The 18896-nt window shown below is 36.8% G+C and overlaps 1 protein-coding gene across 1 annotated transcript in view; it reads right to left on the bottom strand.

The window, feature by feature from the left end:
- Positions 1–6356: 6356 nt before the first annotated feature.
- Positions 6357–18896, bottom strand: part of LOC107754763 (calcium uniporter protein, mitochondrial) — a 69551-nt gene continuing 57011 nt past the window's right edge. The window contains exons 3-9 of the mRNA XM_016571344.1: positions 15873–15936; positions 12098–12268; positions 11350–11454; positions 11097–11257; positions 8240–8443; positions 8020–8136; positions 6357–6666 (exon numbers count right to left, since the gene is read on the bottom strand). Of these exons, the coding sequence (XP_016426830.1) occupies positions 6586–6666; positions 8020–8136; positions 8240–8443; positions 11097–11257; positions 11350–11454; positions 12098–12268; positions 15873–15936 (903 nt within the window). The 3' untranslated portion in view covers positions 6357–6585. The remainder of the gene's footprint in view (positions 6667–8019; positions 8137–8239; positions 8444–11096; positions 11258–11349; positions 11455–12097; positions 12269–15872; positions 15937–18896) is intronic.

The raw sequence follows: 18896 nt of genomic DNA, 5'->3' as shown, positions 1-18896 counted from the left end.
AAAAAACCTTGGGAGAAACCAGGCTCAGTCGGGGGGCCAGTTCTCCTCTGACCAGACAAAACCAGCAAAGTCCAGGCTGCAGCAAAGTCACATTGTGCAGAGGACTCATATGGTTCCTGTGGTCTTGTCCCGGTGGTCGTCTGAGAAAAGGTCTTTACTGGGGATCTGTCTCTAGGGCTCATCTAGTTGTCCTGATCTCCGCTGACATTCAGGGCTGTCGAGGTCATCTCTAGGTGTTGATCCACCATCTGGTCTGGATATGTACTGGATCCGGGTGACTGCAATGACCATCTGATCTGCGTACTCTTGCCAATATGGAGATTGCGTAGTTCTTACATTTTCTTTTAAACTTTGTTTCCAATCTCCTTCTGTTATTTTATTATCTAATTCAATTTCCCATTTTGTTTTAATATTATATAAACCCGTATCCTTAATTTCTTTGAATATATTATTTATTCGACCTATCAAGTTATCTACTCTGTTCATTTGACTAACTTTAATCATAAAACACAACAGAGGGTGAATATCATCTAAATTTTTAATTTTAATCTCATCCTTTAAAAGAAACGTGGCTTTCTAACGAAAGATTGCTATCAAATAGCACACCAAGGTTCCTAACTGGTGACGAAGAATTGACAGAGCAGCCATCAAGTGTTAGAGAGTTTTTTAGGTCATTACCATACTGCACTTGTGATCGATATGATACCTCTTCATTGATGACTGCTACGAATTGATGACGGTCAGATAAGTACGATTTGAACCATGCTAATGCACTTCCACTAATGCCAACAAAGTTTTCTAATCTATTCAAAAGAATGTTGTGGTCAATAGTGTCGAACGCAGCGCTAAGATCCAGTCTTCTTTTGCCAAGATAACAGCTCGAGTCTTCACCTATATTGCCTGATGAGTTTGGAGAACATCTGGCAAGAGATCAGAGACAATTCCTTCATACAGATACTCCCAGCTCCATGTGGGTGCTTCTCCTCTTCAGGGTTCAGCTCAGGGAACTGGGATGGCCATGGCCGAAGCTTCATTTTGTGCTCAGTGATCCATTTTTGTTTTGATTTTGATGTTTGTTTTTGGATCGTTGTCCTGTTGGAAGATCCAACCTTGGCCTATTATATGATTTCTAGCAGGGATTAGTCTTTTGATTTTTTATCTGTCTGTGTTTGATAAAATCCGTGATGCCATCAATCTGTCCAGGATCTCTGGCAGTATACAGTGTACACATTGAGTACTTTTTTTTTTTTATCCGTGTGTGCATCAAACCCATCTTGGGGGTCTGCTGCTAAAATCTAATTTTGTACTTTTCATCTGAACATAGAGCCCAGTCCAGTTTGAAGTTCCAGTAGTGTCTGGCAAATGAATATGCTGGAGTTTGTTTTTGGATGAGAGCATTTTCATTTTTTCTTGAAACCCTCCAAAAATTGTAGTGATATTGGAGCTGTTTGATATATATATATATATATATTTTTTTTACTTTCTGCTCAAGAGACTCAACTATTTGCTCCAATTCTCCAGCTGTGATCCTTGGAGAATCTTTGGCCATTCAAACTGTCCTCCTCGCCTTGCTTTAAGACAGTGTAGACATGTTCTCTTTCAGGCAGATTTGGTGGAAATGGGAATTTTCAGTGCTTTAGCTCTTTTTTTACAGCTACTTTCTAATTTGTGAAGCTCAACAATCTTTTGCTGCACATCAGAACTATATTGTTTGGTTTTTCTCATTGTAATGGATGATTAAGGGGATAGTTCACCCAAAAATGAAAATTACCCCATGATTTAGTGTATCCTAGGTGTATATCACTTTCTTCCTTCAGATGAATACCATCAAAGTTATATGTATATATATAAAAAAAAAATATGTCCTGGTTCTTCCAAGCTTTATAATGGCAGTGAATAGTGGTCAAGATTTTATAATACACTAAATATAATATATAATATCATATATACTCTGCTTTATAACTGAATGTCAGTATTTTATGTTCTGTAACTGGTCACAACACTACGTTTGAAAATGTTGCATTATAAATAATTAGAATTTACAATAAATAAATAAAATCACTACCGGTTCCAAAACTGGATAAGTGTTTATTGATAATTGAATTACATTTCTCTTTTATACACATTTCATAAATGATACAAGATTTTACATTGTCATTTTTGAATTCTTCTAACATCCAATGCCAATGACAAAATGAACAAATAAAGAATATGAAAAATGTTTTTCATTCAGCATGACCCATTACCTTTTTTTCCCCAAAATATAATTTTCATTTTAAGTGCACATGAAGAAAACTTAAAAAATAATACACATAATATAAAAGATAAGAGTGTGGGAGTATAATATGGAGCTAAAGAAAGACAGGCAAATGGATGGAGCGAGGGGTGTTTGAGAAGGTCAGGTCTTCCATACTCTCTGTTCTCAGATCAAAATAAAGGCAGCACTGCAGCGATCGAGCAGCAGCATTGAGATCGAGAGAGCAAAGACCGAATAAAACAAGACATGATGTAGAAGAGATCCTTGACCAATTAGAGCCTTGCAGCTGTCGAGAGCGTACTTGCTGCTGGATCATGAAGGGTGAGAGATTGGTTGGAAAAATCAAAAAATCAAACTCTTGATGAACCAAGAGTCTGTTCATCTGCAATCAGCATTCATAGTAATCTTTGCTTTTTTGATTCATTTATATGTAATTTCCCCATGTAAACATACATTCATGCAACACCCGCTTTAGAATAGATTCCATATATTTGATATATTATTATTTTTAAAAACCCTGAAACAAACCGAAAACCCTACAAATAAATGAAAAGAAGTTCAACTTATCAGATAATGACCAGTCCCAAGACCTCTTATAGATGTTCAGTAGGTCGAGGGGTGTCAAGTGTACTGGGCATCTTGGAGAGCGAGATGGCTGACTTTTTGGCCTGAAACAACTTTGGAGTGTGTTTATAAAGGATGAATTTATGACTGTTGATCACATAAGTGATGAAGAATGGATGCTTTTATGCTTATGATGCATCGGCTGATTTTGACCGCTATGGACGAAGGTTATGCATGAACAGAAAATTCATGAAGTCTGAGATGAGATGCACACACCAACTGCATATTGTCACAAATGTGCACCGTGACCTTGATTCTGCCTTCAGTTAACATTCTTTATTGATCCTTTATAGACCAAACAGATTTTAAGATTTAGGTTAAGGATTATGAACATTCATATAATCAGTCGCTCATTTCCTTTAGGGTGATTAATGCTTAGGTTCAGCACTATGCCTCAATGTTGTTTCCGGACCAATAGTGGATATGCATGTGTATTGTACCCATCAGCTACGTCTAGAGTGATGGAACCACAGTTTGAATTTCAGTCCGATAAACCCTGTTCAAACAGACTCTGATAAAAGAGAGAAGCATCTCCCCTGAAAGCAGCTGGGTCAGACATAATGCAGTTATCAAGCTGTTATCCTTAAAAAAAAAAAATCACCTACAGTTCAGATCTGGTTGTGTTAAATCACAAGGTAATTCACTCAAGCACACCGAGTAACTCCCAATGACCTGAACTCCTCACCAACAATAAATAGTCACTGTTAAAGGCCATCCATCACAACACTTACACTTTTAGCCAGACATGCAAAATCCAAATTATGGATTATGATCCCCAAATATTTCTGTCATTACTTACCATAATGTCATTCCAGACCCGATGCTGTTTTTTATTCCCAATAAACACAAAACAGAGAAAGTTTGAAGAATTTTCACAGTTCTTAGTTCTCTTTTCTAAAACTCTAAAAAGCTCTAAAAAGACCAACAAGAAGTAGTTTACATGATTCAGAGGCTATGTTCCAGGTCTCCTGAAGTCATACAATAGCTTTGAATTGTTTACTCACCCTTATGTCATTCTAAACCTAGAAGATTCTTCAAAACAACACATGAGGATATTTTTAACATTCGCTCATCTTTTGAAAGTCCACACAACAAAAACATTGGTGCATCAATCCATATGAATCAAGTGATTCAATCCAAGTCTTTTGAAGAGACACAATTACTTTATTTGATGAACGCAATTAAATTGGTAACACTTTACAATAATTTTACCAATTTTGTTTGTTCTTGTGTCACACAAGAATGTTTGACCTTCTCACACTTTAAGCAAATAACGTGGAGCTTCCGTTTGCCATATTTGATGAGCTCCGTTTATATGCATTGAACAAAGTATTGATAAAAGACTCAATTAAATCTCTTCATTATAAGCGTCCATGTCTCTTTAGAAAACTTGAATTAAACCACTTGATTCATACAAACGTTTTTTTTTTTTTTACTTTTTGATACGTCAATGTTTTGGTTGGATGAATTTTGAATGGATGAACAGAAATGAGGGTAAATAAACTAACAAAAATTATAATTTTTGGTTGAACTATCCATTTCAGTCATCAACTGCTAAAAAATCTTCCCCATTTCCCAACACTGAAACATGAAACATCAGCGTTTGAATCTAAAAATGAAACTAAACACAATCGCCATTTTAGAAAAAATGTCAATCTGTTCCTCAATTTTCGCATGGCTTCAGAAGACTTGGAATATAGAGTCATATTAACTAATAAAGGATTTTTAAAAGATTGACGGCCGTGGTCAGTATGAATGTTGTATAGAAATGAGCTGCAAGAACATTCTACTAAATTTCTCCTTTTGAGTTTCACAGAAACAACTGGTTTTTGGAGGAACGCTTTCTTTTAATGTTCCTTCTATTAGAGTGGTAGGCTGGAATCTCACCCTGTAATATTTAAACACATGGTAAGAATAGACACAAGCTGCTGCTGCTAAGGGGATTTGAGACTCTATGTGCCCCTTCCACCTATAAAGACACAAACGCAACATGAATATGGCTTTAAAAAACGCTTAATGGCGACCACAGGCACAAACATGGACAGCCGGGCTTCTGCTACAGAACCACAGAGTTATTTCTCCACGGGGGTCTGAGTGTGTAGGGCAAACCCACAACAGACAACAGGATTATGGGTAACGATAATGGCCCAAAAACCAATTTCGAGACTTGATATGATCATTTTGTTAGAGAGCAACCAGAGTCAAGTCCGTTTCACATCCCTTAGATTTAAATAGTCTGGTTGCCCATCTTTGTGGAAATGATGGAGAGAACTTTGTTTTTATAATAGCATTAATAGCATAATCTCATATACGAACTGGACTGAAAATGCATGGCAAAACCGATGAAAACGATGTCGACGCTCAAGCTCAACCCAGCTAGAATCATTGCTAAGGTCTGTCGGCTACAGATAGCACATATAGACACTCTCTCTCTATAGCATGCCACGAAGTGTGCAAAACACACGCTAATTCTAGATCTAATATATTACACGTTCTCTGCATGTCCCAGAAGACTTGGCATACGAGGCAGATATATGCAGCTAAAAACGCCACATGAAAGATGGGAAACTGATCGCGTCCGGAACCTTTTTCCAGCAAAATAAATCACATTTTACACAGTGACCTGCCTTAAGACCGTTCGATGGGTCATTTTCTTGGATCGCGTCTGATAAACAGGTGTTTCGTAACAAGCACGCTGCAGCAGATGCTGCGAGGCACTGTGGGAAAACGTCATTTGATGATGTTCCAAAGAAGATTTATAGAGAAGAGAGAAGACCTTTAAAGAGGATCCATCTGCATTTCGCATCAACATGTAAACCGATGGGGTGTATCATATTTCTAAAGAAAAAAAAAAAAAATCAGAGGCTCACAGCGTTAGGGATGGACTATTCGAGCTTCGTTTGATGATGGGGGATCTCAGAAAATAAAATATCAGAGCATCTGCAGATATGTAATGTCTGGTTGCATGATTAAAAAATAAAATAAAATCTAATAATGAGAAGAAAAGTTCCTACTCGTTTCTCTTTTTTTCCATCATCATAATAAACATAATATGGCTTTTAAAATAAAAAGTGCCAAAAATTCTTTGATTCGTTTTCTTTTTGGAATAATAGAACACACAGTGATATTTTAGCTGTTAGATCTGTCTTAACAGGTCCGTAAGGAAGCGAGAAAGAAATCAAAAGGCTGTTACGTACAGGCCTTTCAGCCACAAGAGGACTGGCTCGATGGTAAACGGATCTTTTCCGAAGACGGAAAAGAGCACCACATCCCGAAATCTCTTCTGCAAAGTGTCAGAGTTAGGGATATCAGCAGTACTCCAATGTGGAAAAAAACTGTTCAACCCAAGGGCAGATGGTTTTTAGATTTTTGAGAGTCTGTTTCCCATGCATGGGTCATTGTCTCATAGCGATGTACTGGTTCAATCCCAATGTCTCAACTTCCTGTCTGAAGTCCTTCTCCGTGTGCTCCTGCATGTGTCGTCACACAAACGAAACGAGTTTTGTCGATTCGTTTAATTGTATCTCGTCTCCTCTGCATAGACTTGCCAAATTAAAGGACACAATAAAAAGGATAATAAAACTCCGACGCTTGCTGTGGATCTGGTTTTTCATTGAGGTTGTAGAGATAAAGCAAAAAGATAAAAAGAGACCGAAAACAAAACGCAAAGAGGCAGAAGAGAATGAAAGGGCTTCAGGTTCTCATCAGTCCTCGCTGGCATTGATTTGCTGGACAGGGAGCTGCAATTGCAGCGGGTCTCGAAGACGCTTTAGATCCAACTCCGCCTGAGGCACAGAAAGAAAATAAGGACGAATGAATCTGGTTAAAGGAACAGAGCACCCCAAAAACGGAGATGTTGGAGAGAATGTTCATGCTGTTCTTCTCCATACAGCAAATCAGGGGCTTTCAAAATAAAAGCAGCAAAAAGCACTAAAAAAAGATTTTTATTAAAGAGTTCTTTAGCTTTCTTTTAATGACTGATGGCAAAAACAATATGTAGAAAGCAGAATCAGGCAGTTCATCCCACTTATGATCCTTCAGAAATCATTCTTATATGCTGATGAGATTATTGGTGCTTAATTATTAATAATGTTTCTTATTATTATCAAAGTTTAGGCAGTTTTTGCTGCTTTATAATGTTGCAAAAACAATTTTTTTTTTCAAGATTCTTTGATAAAAATTATAGTTCAAAAGAACAACATTGATTAGAAATAGAATTATTTTGTAATGTCTTTACTGCCATATTAGTTTTTTACTTTTTCTTTTTTGTTTTGAATTTACCTTGTTTTTGTTTTGTTTTGGATTTACTTTGCATCACAAGAATAAATTACATTTTAGAATAAATTAAGTTATTTTATATTGTAATAATATTTGACAATATTACTGTCTTTGCTGTATTTTTCATCAAATCGTCCCCCCCAAAAAAATCCAAAGTTTTGACTGATAGTTTGTGCTTAATTATTAAAAATAAAATTACCCTGTAAAATACAAGTAAACATTAATAAACATTAATACATCTACTCATGTCCCCTGGGTCATACATAAGTTTTTTTTTTTTTTTTCATGTTTTGTCTGCACCTACAAAACAGACGAGAAACATTGTCATGTGTGAGGTTTCAGTTTTTTTAACACCAACATTAAAAAAAAAAAAAAATGATATAAATATATAAATATAAATATATATATATATATAAGAAAAGGATCTTGAACATTTGGGGGGAAAAATATACTTTTTAAAGAAAATTTATCTTCAAATAAATGATGATTTATAGATAGCTGAATATGCAAAATAACAATTAGCATTTCATGTGACAGAACATTTGCTGATTAAAATTAAGTACATTATGAATTATGAATATATTACTACGAAGGGGAATAATAACATCTTTAAACGGCATTTAGTAGTCAAATATATTCACTGCTGTCCATGACAATGCTGTAAGTTTATCTTGTTATGGAAAAAAAAAATGCTGTATTCACTGTGTGTCCAAGCTAACAAAATCATACATATTCTTTACTGCACTAAACCATAATATTAAGCACATGTCTACTGAGTATACAGTCTAACAACAGTTTTCTGTTCCTTTAAGAGAACGAAAGGAGCGACTCGTGCGATGTTTGTGTGTGAACTAGCTTACCTCAGCAATCGCATCCTTCAGTTTGTTGTACTTCTCAATGTCAAAGCGTGTTCTCTTCGCTCCCTTATGAAAGAACAGCAGGTACTGTCTGTCCCTGGCGTCTGGGTAAAGATATTCCTGTGTGAGAGAACGGCAGCAGAGAGGTCAGACGGATCTCCTCCTCCCGTGTATTCACAGGGACCTTCTGAAAGTGTGGGGATAAAGAGCTGGAGCTGCTCACCTGACGTGTCAGCACGAAGTAAGCGTACATAGCCATTGCTGTACCATAGGTGATAAAATACGTGACGGGTTCCATGATATCCCATGAGTACTCCCACCAGGTCAGCCGTGCCAGAATGCCAAACTGTGTGGCCATGTATGCCATCCCACCCCACAGCACCCATGTAGTCCTGCGCTCGGCTCTCTTACTCAGCTCTTCTTTAACCTGAGAACATGAGATTACAAAAGATATTGCAAACATTCAAAAATATAATTTTACCAACACGCTACTGTGCTGTCAACACTAGATTTTGCTATGTTTTGAAAAGTAAAATGACAAATCATTCACAAGAATTTCTTACGACTGCCTACATGTTAACATTTAAAAATGAATTTAACATTTTCTGGGTAACATTTTACAATAAGGTCCCCTTAATTAATGCATTAACTAACATGAACTGACAATGGGCAATATACAGTATCTCATAGAAGTGAGTACACCCCTCACATTTTTGTAAATATTTTATGTCTTTTCATGTGACAACACTGAAGAAATGACACTTTGCTACAATGTAAAGTAGTGAGTGTACTTTACATTGTAGCAAAGTGTCATTTCTTCAGTGTGGTCACATGAAAAGATATAATAAAATATTTACAAAAATGTGAGGGGTGTACTCACTTCTGTGAGATACTGTATAAATATATATATATATATATATATATACACACACACACACACACAAACATTTGTTCATAAATTATAAACATTTGTGGATAGACAAGTATAGACAAGTATTATATGCAAGATTCAGTAAAATTAGGCAAATGTTAATCGAGAATGTGTCACATTAACTTCAAAATGCACCAGAAGACTAAAGACACACAACCTTCTCCCTTTTAAGAGTTAATAAGCCTTTTTATTTAGCTGTCCTTGTGGAACAAACAAAAAAGTCAGTGAGGTTTTCAGTTCCTTCAAAGAAATTGTTGTTGGCTTTATTAGTTCAGTTTTGCTCATTTATAATGCTAAAGAACACAAAACTCCCAAAAGCAAGGCTCAGTTGCTTTCACAAAACTTTGCAATTAGAAAATTAGCAGTATTCAGACAGCTCTCAGTGTGTAAAACCCCTCTCTTCTACACACTCAATATACTGTGCAATTAGAGCCTCAGCTTAATTACCAGTTATCATTATGATCAGATAATGTGTGTTAGTATCACTTTTGCTGTCTATGATTTCCGACAATCCTGTGTGTGCGGTTCAGTGGTTGGTGGAACTAATAAGAAATGGGAGTACATAACCGTCTTTCTTTTTTCCAGTGTATGATTTCATTTACACTGAAAAGTCTTAAAATATATTTTTGCATACATTTTTAGATGTTCAGTAACCACACACACAAAAAAAAAAAGTCAGTGAGATCTGCAAACTTAAAAAGTCATCTGAAGAGGCAACCACAGAACCAGCGTAGTAGAGTTCCAAATTCAGATCAAATACACATCTAATCACCACACAGTTTAGCACTTGAAATATGACAGAAATAGGACTGGGATTGAATCAAGTGGTTGTACTCTTGGTCAAAGTGGCTATTCTGCTGAATGCAATAATGTTATTAGTGAACTGCTATTGGCCATAGCTTTTGAAAACCTCGTCACAAATGATATGTTGGTTGATATACTATACTGTAAATTTACATAACGCAGGGCAAAAACCGTGTACACAAACTCCAACAGTTCGTAATACACCATATTGTGAACAAGATTATTTATTGCGCAGGAATCAAACTCCCGACAATTTCTGTTTTCCACGGATCATTTTTCATTATATCTCTGCATGTGGGCAGAGACGAATCATCAAGAGCAGGGAAAATGCTTACAGTAACATTAACTTCTCCATTTTCTTTGACAGAAGATGAATCATGAGAGCTCCACTGTCTTCATTTGCATAAGTTACATATTTTTTTAACTCTGTCTGTGGTGCCAACAGTCAATTTTTGTCCAGCAATGCTACAGAGTTAAAAAAACTAAAAAGGTAATTGACCAATATATCTCATTTATGACTTTATATCACATTTTGCCATTATAATTGCAACACATACTCTATATTTTTTGCAATGTGACTATATCTCATAAATGTGACCCTGGACCACAAAACCAGTCTTAAGTCGCTGGGGTATATTTGTAGCAATAGCCAAAAATACATTGTATGGGTCAAAATTATAGATTTTTCTTTTATGCCAAAAATCATTAGGACATTAAGTAAAGATCATGTTTCAGTTCCATAAAGATATTTTGTAAATTTCCTACCATAAATATATCAAAACTTAATTTTTGATTAGTAATATGCATTGCTAAGCACTTCATTTGGACAACTTTAAAGGTGTTTTTCTCAATATTTAGATTTTTTTACACCCTCAGATTCCATATTTTCAAATAGTTATATCTCGGCCAAATATTGTCCTATCATAACAAACCATACATCAATGGAAAGCTTATTTATTCAGCTTTGGAAAAAAATTTGACCCTTTTGTGGTCCAGGGTCACAAATGCGACTTTATATATTCCAACTTGGATTTCAGATCACAAAAAAAGGGAATTTTGCAATTGTGACTTTCTTTTAATTGCAAATTTATTCACAATGTGGCTTTCTTATAATTGTCACATTCTTATTTTAAACTCTGAAATCTTACAATTACCTTTTAATACATATATATATATATTTATCGCTGAAGTAAAAACAATTTCCACCAGACATGTCCACGTGTATCTATGGTATTTTGGTGCAAAATAGGTTAAAATGGCAAAAAATAAAATAAACTCCCAGTTTGAGGAGAATAAAATTGGTCAGGTGTTTTGTGTTTTGGTGACATTAATCCAAACAGCTCACCTTCTCCAAGGGCTGGAGCTGAGAGTTGAGGTCCTCCAGTCGTCCAATCAGCTCTCTCTCTTTGGTGAGCTGATGCTCATCTATGCACAGGGTGGTGTAGAGCTGCTGCACCAAGAACTTGACGTCGTTCAGTCGCTCCGCTTCCTCGTGCGGTAGCAGATCTGCAACGGATGCCAACAGAATATCAAAAACTCCGCTGGGCCTCTGCAAAGTCTTGCACATAATGACCCACAATGCAACAGGGCACACTCACCTCTCCTGGGCGGCTGCACCAGGTATGTTGTGTCATTAATGACTAGCTTAAAGCTGTCCATAAGTAAAATGTCCATTCCTGTCGAGGACGCTATTCTTGCTCCATCTATAGGGAGAGAAGGAGGGAAATTAGCGGAACGCAATCCTCTCACTGAAATGGTTATGTAATACGAGAGCCAATCTCAATGCTTATCGCAAAGGTTTCCTGCTCTGCGTTAGTATGCTCATCAGGAAAAGAAGCATTTTCCAAATCTGAGGTGAAACAGAGAGAGTTAAAGAAAGCACAAGTGCCTCTCACACGGGAATAATTGAGCTTGAAACAGAGCAGATATGCAGTTTGCACAGAGTACTAATGATTCTTGCTCCTCAATTAGATTAGAAGATGTACGATCAATTAAACATGTCAGAGAAAGCCACACGCTCATCTGCGACTTGTGGCTTAAACCACAAAAGAATTTGCTAATAACTTCAATTTGAATTTCATTTTGCCCCCAGAGCTGAGAACAATGAATGTGTTTGAATGTGCACTGACTATTCTTAAAGGGATAGTTCACCAAAAAAATGAAAACTCTGTTATCATTGTGTTATTTGTATACTACTACCGCTGGGGTCAGTAAGACATGAAGAAAATCACAACTGTCATGTAAACACCATAAACATCTGGGAAAGCTTCAGCAAAAGGTTAAACCAAAACTTGACTGTCTTCTAGATTTGGCTTTAGATTTCGGCGATCTTGTGTTGTGCTCTACCTGTAGAGTAGATGGTGACTCTATCGATGCCCCTGTCCTCCGCCTGCAGCTGCTGAAGGAGAACACCCACCGTGTCGCTCAAGGGTTTGAGGGTGAACTGGCAGCGTTCTCGTCGGGACGGCAGACGTACGGAGATCACCGGCAAGCCGTTCTGATACACCACTGTAACGTCTGCAGACACATAAATGGCCATTAGATGTATAGTAACCAAATGTACGGCAATAGTGCAGTCCAATTAGAGCTCACTAGCAATTAATTATTACTACCAAAAACTAGTCTGTCTCAGTTTGTGTCATTCCAGACAGACTGGATGATGATCAGATCAGATCTCTGTGTGGAGCACTGGCTGCTGACATACAAAAATCTCACTGGATTATTACAATTAATGGCCAAATGAACGTTTGGAAATATAAACTGATATTTCCTACTGACACACTACAGCAAAAGATAGAAATAACTGACTTAAAACCATTTTTAGCTGCTGAAAATACTAGTGTTCTAATCATTTTGGCCACCTCTGTTTGTGGACAGTGAATGGGTAGATTGCCAGCAGGGGGCAGTATTGTAATGACAGTATGCGGGGCCCTGTTGAATGATGGGAGAATTCATCACACTACTGCAGCATTAGTTATGAATGCTCTCTCTTGAGCGAACAACAGACCGGTCACTGTGGAGTCAGAGGACGTCACTGTACATCACAGTTTAGTACACATTCTGGTGCTTCCAGCTGTCCCGTAGATGGTACAGCTCTGGTCCAGAACTCTTCGTATGCTGTATACGCCAAGGGGCTTGCAGCGTCCCATTTATAAACTGCCTCATTACTGCAGTCGTTATGTTTAATGAGTCTGAGGCGGACCGTGATGCTCTGCAGTGAGGTCTGATGTCTGGATGATAAAGACTGGAGTCGTTTAACATGTCACTCAGACCCCTCAGAGTGATGAACCTTACTCTATTTACCCACATTTCCAGTGACTTTAGAGCTGAAAGATGATAACTGTAACTATGGACTTATGAGTTTTAAGAACCTATTTTAATATCCTGAACCACGCCATCAAGAGCTATTTTTGATGTAACGCTCAGAGATTTAAATAGATAACGAATAAACTTCAAAGCAATTAATTCAAACGTATGCTATATACCCTTTGAGTTTGGCTATGCAGAAAATACAGAGAGAATCAGACACTCATCATGAGCTGTTCTTGGAGTCACATCTTGGAGATACACATAGACACTCAAAATGTCTCCTCTACAAGCTGCAAAAATAGTCTGGTTTAAGAAATGATGACACAAATATATATTATTATTGTACATCAGTACAACTCACTTCTCAAATTAATGATAACAATAATAATAATAATAATACAGTTTATTGAAATACTATTTTTAAGGAACGTCCCAATATCACACAATGTGTCATCCATGTTTTAATTTAAACTGTAAACCTCCGTTGCGAAACACTTTGTTTGCCAAAAATGGAAAGGAATTGTTTACATTTCATTGTCTTGCATGAAATACATTTTAAAAGATGAATTGGAAAAAAATGAACATTTTGCATTAATTTGTATTAAATAACAGAGAATCCAGAAGGGGAAAAAAAAATTTTTTTGAAAAAAAAAAAAGCATTTCATAGAATCCTATTTGTGTTAAATTTTTCATAAATAATTAAACTGTTAAAGAATAATGAAATCACTTAATTATACATCTTTTTGTATTATTAAAATAGAATTAAACCATTAAAGGAATCCAGAAACACAGAATTTGGGACAAAACAATTTTACATTAAATTTTTTTAACACGCCTGTTTTATTCAAGGCGTGTTTCAGAGAATTACACCAGGAAAAAAAAAACATTAAATCAAACTAACTTTAATATTGGAAGTCTGATTAATTTAAACAAATTGCTTCATTCAAATGGTTTTATTTCAATGATCACCCAAGATCTTTTCTGTTTTATTAGTTACATTGGCAGTATGTGTTGTAGTAAGATGCAATTAATTGAGATTAATATTAACTCTAATTGAGATCATGCTGCACCGATTTTTGATGTTATGTAATTAAAAAGCTTATATAGCTTAAACAAGGCTTAAATTTTGTTGGTAAACTGCAGAGTAGTAAACAGAAATGGCTTGACTGTAGTTTAACTATTAAATTAGGAATAGCTTGTAGTCTGGCAGGTTACAGTTATCTTCCTCAACACCGCTCAGAATGTATAATGTATTTAGTCTCCTCCACTGACCAGTGCATGAAACATAAAAAAACAAATGCACATTTTTAAGACATAGAACATATACATCACAGCACTATGCATATCTCAAAGCTATTTTTTATTTTTATCCAACTGGGAAAATAGTCTGATTCATGCATAATCTTTTCCTGTTGATCATGTTATTTTAAGTCTACACCAGCCCTTTCAATCTGATCAAAATGTATTTGGATCCACCTCTGTCAGATCGATTGAGGTGTTTACATCAAGGCTTTCAGTCCAGTTGAGCCATCAATCTGATTATAACTCTATTATCTGGGTGCACATAGTGACTCAAAATTCCTACATTACATAATGATAAAACTTGTTTAGCAAACGTTTGCAGATACAGGTGTATAAAACACAGTAAATGCCCCTCTCTGTTGATAACCGTACACCTGCATAGCATTGCACAGCATCCTTTATTCTTATTTGCAGTTGCTAGGCGGTTTCTTTGTTGACAGTGGAACACCTGCACAGCTATATAAATAATTGCTTTTTTTTCCGTTCTTTTTTGTCGTCTTCTGAGCAACAGAAAGCTATTATGCCAAAGATAATAAGTAGGAATATCCCACATCTGATTTTAAATGGAACACACTGATCAACATTACAGTCCCAGAAGTAAAAATGCCATTTAAAATCTCAGTAAGAAAATATATTTATAGTGATAACATGCCAACTTTCCAAGACTACCAGCATGACATTAGCAATGCCAAGGTCATGGGTTCAATTCCCAGGGAAAGCAAGGAATGACCAAATGCGTACCTCAAATGCAATGCGAGTCACTTTAGATAAACGTAAATGTAAATACAATCCTGAAGCATGATCCAATGGAAATTGCTCTAGTCTTTATATAGCTTTTTAGGGTTAGCTAACTAGCTACCTAATGTTAGTTAATGTTGGATATTGTAGTATTAAAGCAGAAAAGACAGTAGTAAATCCAGACTCGGTAACATTTGATACAATTGATACAGTTAAGTATGATACACTAACAACGCTGCGTGTTTCTAAGCATTTCAGGGGACCTTTAAGCCTAGTTCCAGACTAAAGTGTAAGTCTGAGCTGTTTTAACTGAAAGAAACTTGCACTGATTGATCTTAAAATATATCAGTGCCTTTGTTTTGTCTCAAGGTGCACACCAGAAATGTCTTTTCTAAGGCATGTTAATAAAAATTACTTAAATTTCCTAATTGAACAATGGCCTAATCCTGGCTTAGTCTAAGCCCTGTCTGTGAAACCGGGCCTAAGGATGTTAACTACATATTCTTGTATTTTTGTCACTTTGTCTTCCAGATTTTCAAATATTTACTTCAAACCAAATGTTTGTTGTGTATACTGTATGTTCTCGAAACTGGCTGGTTTGGTTCAAGGCTTTGAATGCTTTAATAAACATTTTCTGACATGCCTTTGGAGAAAACTGGATCAAAAACATGCTTCTGAGGAAGGTATTCACGGCAGAGCCCTACTTTGTAAGCCATATCAATGATGCAAATACTTGTGTTTAAATACAGAGAGCATGCACTTGATCGCTCACCTTCTGTAGCAGCGGGTGAACACAGTAGTCTTTGACCCTGCCATGAGGGGGAGCCCTTCCAGCCCTACAACGAAAAAGAGAGAGAACGAGAGAGAGGTCATTTGTCATTACAGCTACACAAACACATTGATATTAAACTTCTTGCACAATTGAGTCCGTTTAAATGGTTGCAGACATGGTTCCCCATTTGTCCAGGCTTGTCTGACTGCAGAGCGTGAGATATGATGGCACTGAGATCACAGATGGGCTTTTTTCATTTTGAGTAGTTGCTGTATGTGTTACAGTGTTTATGTGTTTATAACAATCCTTTAGGGGATAAATGGAAATGTTTTGTCTTCACAATATGATGGGGGTTGGCACTGAGCAACACACACTGGTATTGAACATATATACAGAAAGGCAGGAAGCACTGAATCATGGAAAATGTGAGATTTTGTCTATATATTTAGCACTGACTAAAAACAGGTGCCATGAAGAACAAAGGTGACTGAGGTTCATACTATAATGAATTAAATGGCAACATGACTCAAAACTTATGGGAATAGTTCATCCAAAAATGGAAACTCTGTCATTGTTTACTCTCCTTCATGTCATTCCAAACATGACATTCTTCTTCTGTAAAACGCATACGGTAAATATGAAGAAAACTGAAGAATATCCAGGTCACACTTTCAAAATAATGGGAGTAAATGGGGACTGGGGCTGTAAATCTCCCAGATGACAAAAAAGAATCATAAAAGTTGACGCTGTGCATTATAAATCCAAGTCTTCCGACAATATACGATAGCATTTTTCATTAACAGTCATTATTCACATTTTGACATCCACCTTTACTTTTATTGCCACATTGAGGACAGTTTATGGAAGATGTCAGAATCGTGAATAAATTGACATTGAAGCATTCCCAAATTAAACGCATCCCTAGTCCTAATCCTCAATTTGATTATATTAATAAAAGAGTGACCAGGATATTCTTCAAAAATTATTTTCTTTTTCCATTTGTGTTCCACCAAAAAAAGCCATAGGAGTTTAGAACGGCATGAATGTGAATAAATGATACCAGAATATATTATTTGGTAAACTATCCCTTTAAAGGTGCAATGATATTTACTGTTGCTTGGCTAAATTTCTCAGGTGGAATACAGTCATTTTTAATAGGAAACTGCACGGTTGGGCAAAAGTTCCCCATGGCAGAATTCACTCATGTTCAAATTGGTCATGCAAATTCAGCGCATGGACCAAGAGGAAGGTGCTAGGTTTGAATATGACTTCTGTGTGAGCTGTGTCTGCACTACACTATTGGTAAGGTGATTGCATCTTAAGGCACATCGCTCTATTTATATACACAAAAAAAGGTTGACAGAAAAACATGCGGATAGTAAAACCCAGTATGATGGAACACCTGCTGTCTCGTCAGTTGGGCGTTTCTGCCAGAAGGGAACCACATGTTTTAAATCCAGGGGAAATACATCACATTTTCCACTGCGCCTCTGGAGAGCACAATCACCACAAAGAGAGAGACAAACATAGAGAAAGAGAGAGCAGAGAGAGAGGGGGCTGTGTACAAACTGAAAGGAGATTCTATATTGAGATCATGGGAATTCAAAAAAAACCTTTGCCTTTCACCACATTATGAGCACACACACAGAGAGAGAGAGAGAGAGAGAGAGTTTGCTGAGTTATCAACAGCAGCAGAAGTGTATTTGGGTGTAGAATGTCCAGAGATTTGCAGTGTGGTCATTTCAGTGCACCTAGTGTCTGATCCAGACTCTTCTGTCAGCGTGTTTCACAGGCAGCTCCATGTCTTCCTGAAACAGAGCTCCCCCCACGCATCACGCATCTACACACGGACTCTCCTCCCACACACGCTGCCCCACTAACCGGACAGCACTCCAAAATACTCCACAGCATTTACACACTGATTTACTTGCATTGTGTCTTTTATGGTGCAGCAGTCAAAGCTCAGGGCTTGTAATGGGACGGTTGCTGGTTCAAATAAGGAACTAGTAAAGAACAAGTCATGAACTATCGGCACTTGGTTTTCCAGGTGGACTGTTCCTGTAGTAAATTTGCTTTGGCTAAAATTGACTGTTTACATCTGTGAGTGAAGTTCTCCTACCCCTCCTACTGTAAGCAAATGACTCACTGTACTGTAGCACCATGACCTACATGCTTAAGTGTAACACACTGCTGTTCGTAAGTTACAACTTAGCCTAGTTTTGATGTAAAGGTGAACTAAGTTACAACTAGGGCTGTCAAAATGACTGAAAAACTAAATTCTAATTTTCTACTTAAATATGATCAAAATTCGAATTATATTCGAATTTAGAAGGCATAATTTCAGTTTTGACGTAAACAACATCTTCTCCACACTGATGCTCTCGTTTTCCGCAATATATGAATGAACAACGTAGCAGCGCCACATCTAGTGGGTTCAACTGGATAGGCTAACAAAAGCATTCAAATGCAATCAATTACACATCGTCATCGCATGCCTGACGGCTGATGCAGACCTTAAATTCGAATGCAACGTTTTTGCATTCGAATGTAGATTTTTTTTTTTATTCGACGAATATTTGAAATTCGATTTTTTTTTTTGACAGCCCTAGTTACAACTTAAGCAATATAAAATATTTTTGTGCCTTTTCTTTTGAGAGGACAGTGGAGAGATGACAGGAGAGTATTGAGTGGAGAGAGGGGAGCGGGATCAGCAAAGGACCTCGAGGCGGGAATCCAACTCGGGTCGCTGTGAGCACAGTTGCGCTATATAACGACGCACTAACCATGAGGCTATCGGTGCCAACAATATTAAATATTTTTGCACTGCACCGGTACACTTATTTGAAACGTAACTGTGTATAAACTAAATATTTTGGAGGTTCTGACCAGAAGTAATAAAAAGGCTGATTTAAAAAAATTGCATTGTTAGTGCATCTTTGACATGATTCCACCCTAAACAGTGCGTCTCACATGTATCAGTCTGTGTTGTGCACGTCAAATAAAATCAATCATAATACGTCATTT

The sequence above is a fragment of the Sinocyclocheilus rhinocerous genome, unplaced genomic scaffold (genome assembly GCF_001515625.1).
Source record: "Sinocyclocheilus rhinocerous isolate Xijiao unplaced genomic scaffold, SAMN03320098_v1.1 scaffold232, whole genome shotgun sequence".
Classification (NCBI taxonomy): domain Eukaryota; kingdom Metazoa; phylum Chordata; class Actinopteri; order Cypriniformes; family Cyprinidae; genus Sinocyclocheilus; species Sinocyclocheilus rhinocerous.
Note: the sequence above shows the minus strand (reverse complement) of the source record. Positions and strands in the feature narration are given on the sequence as shown.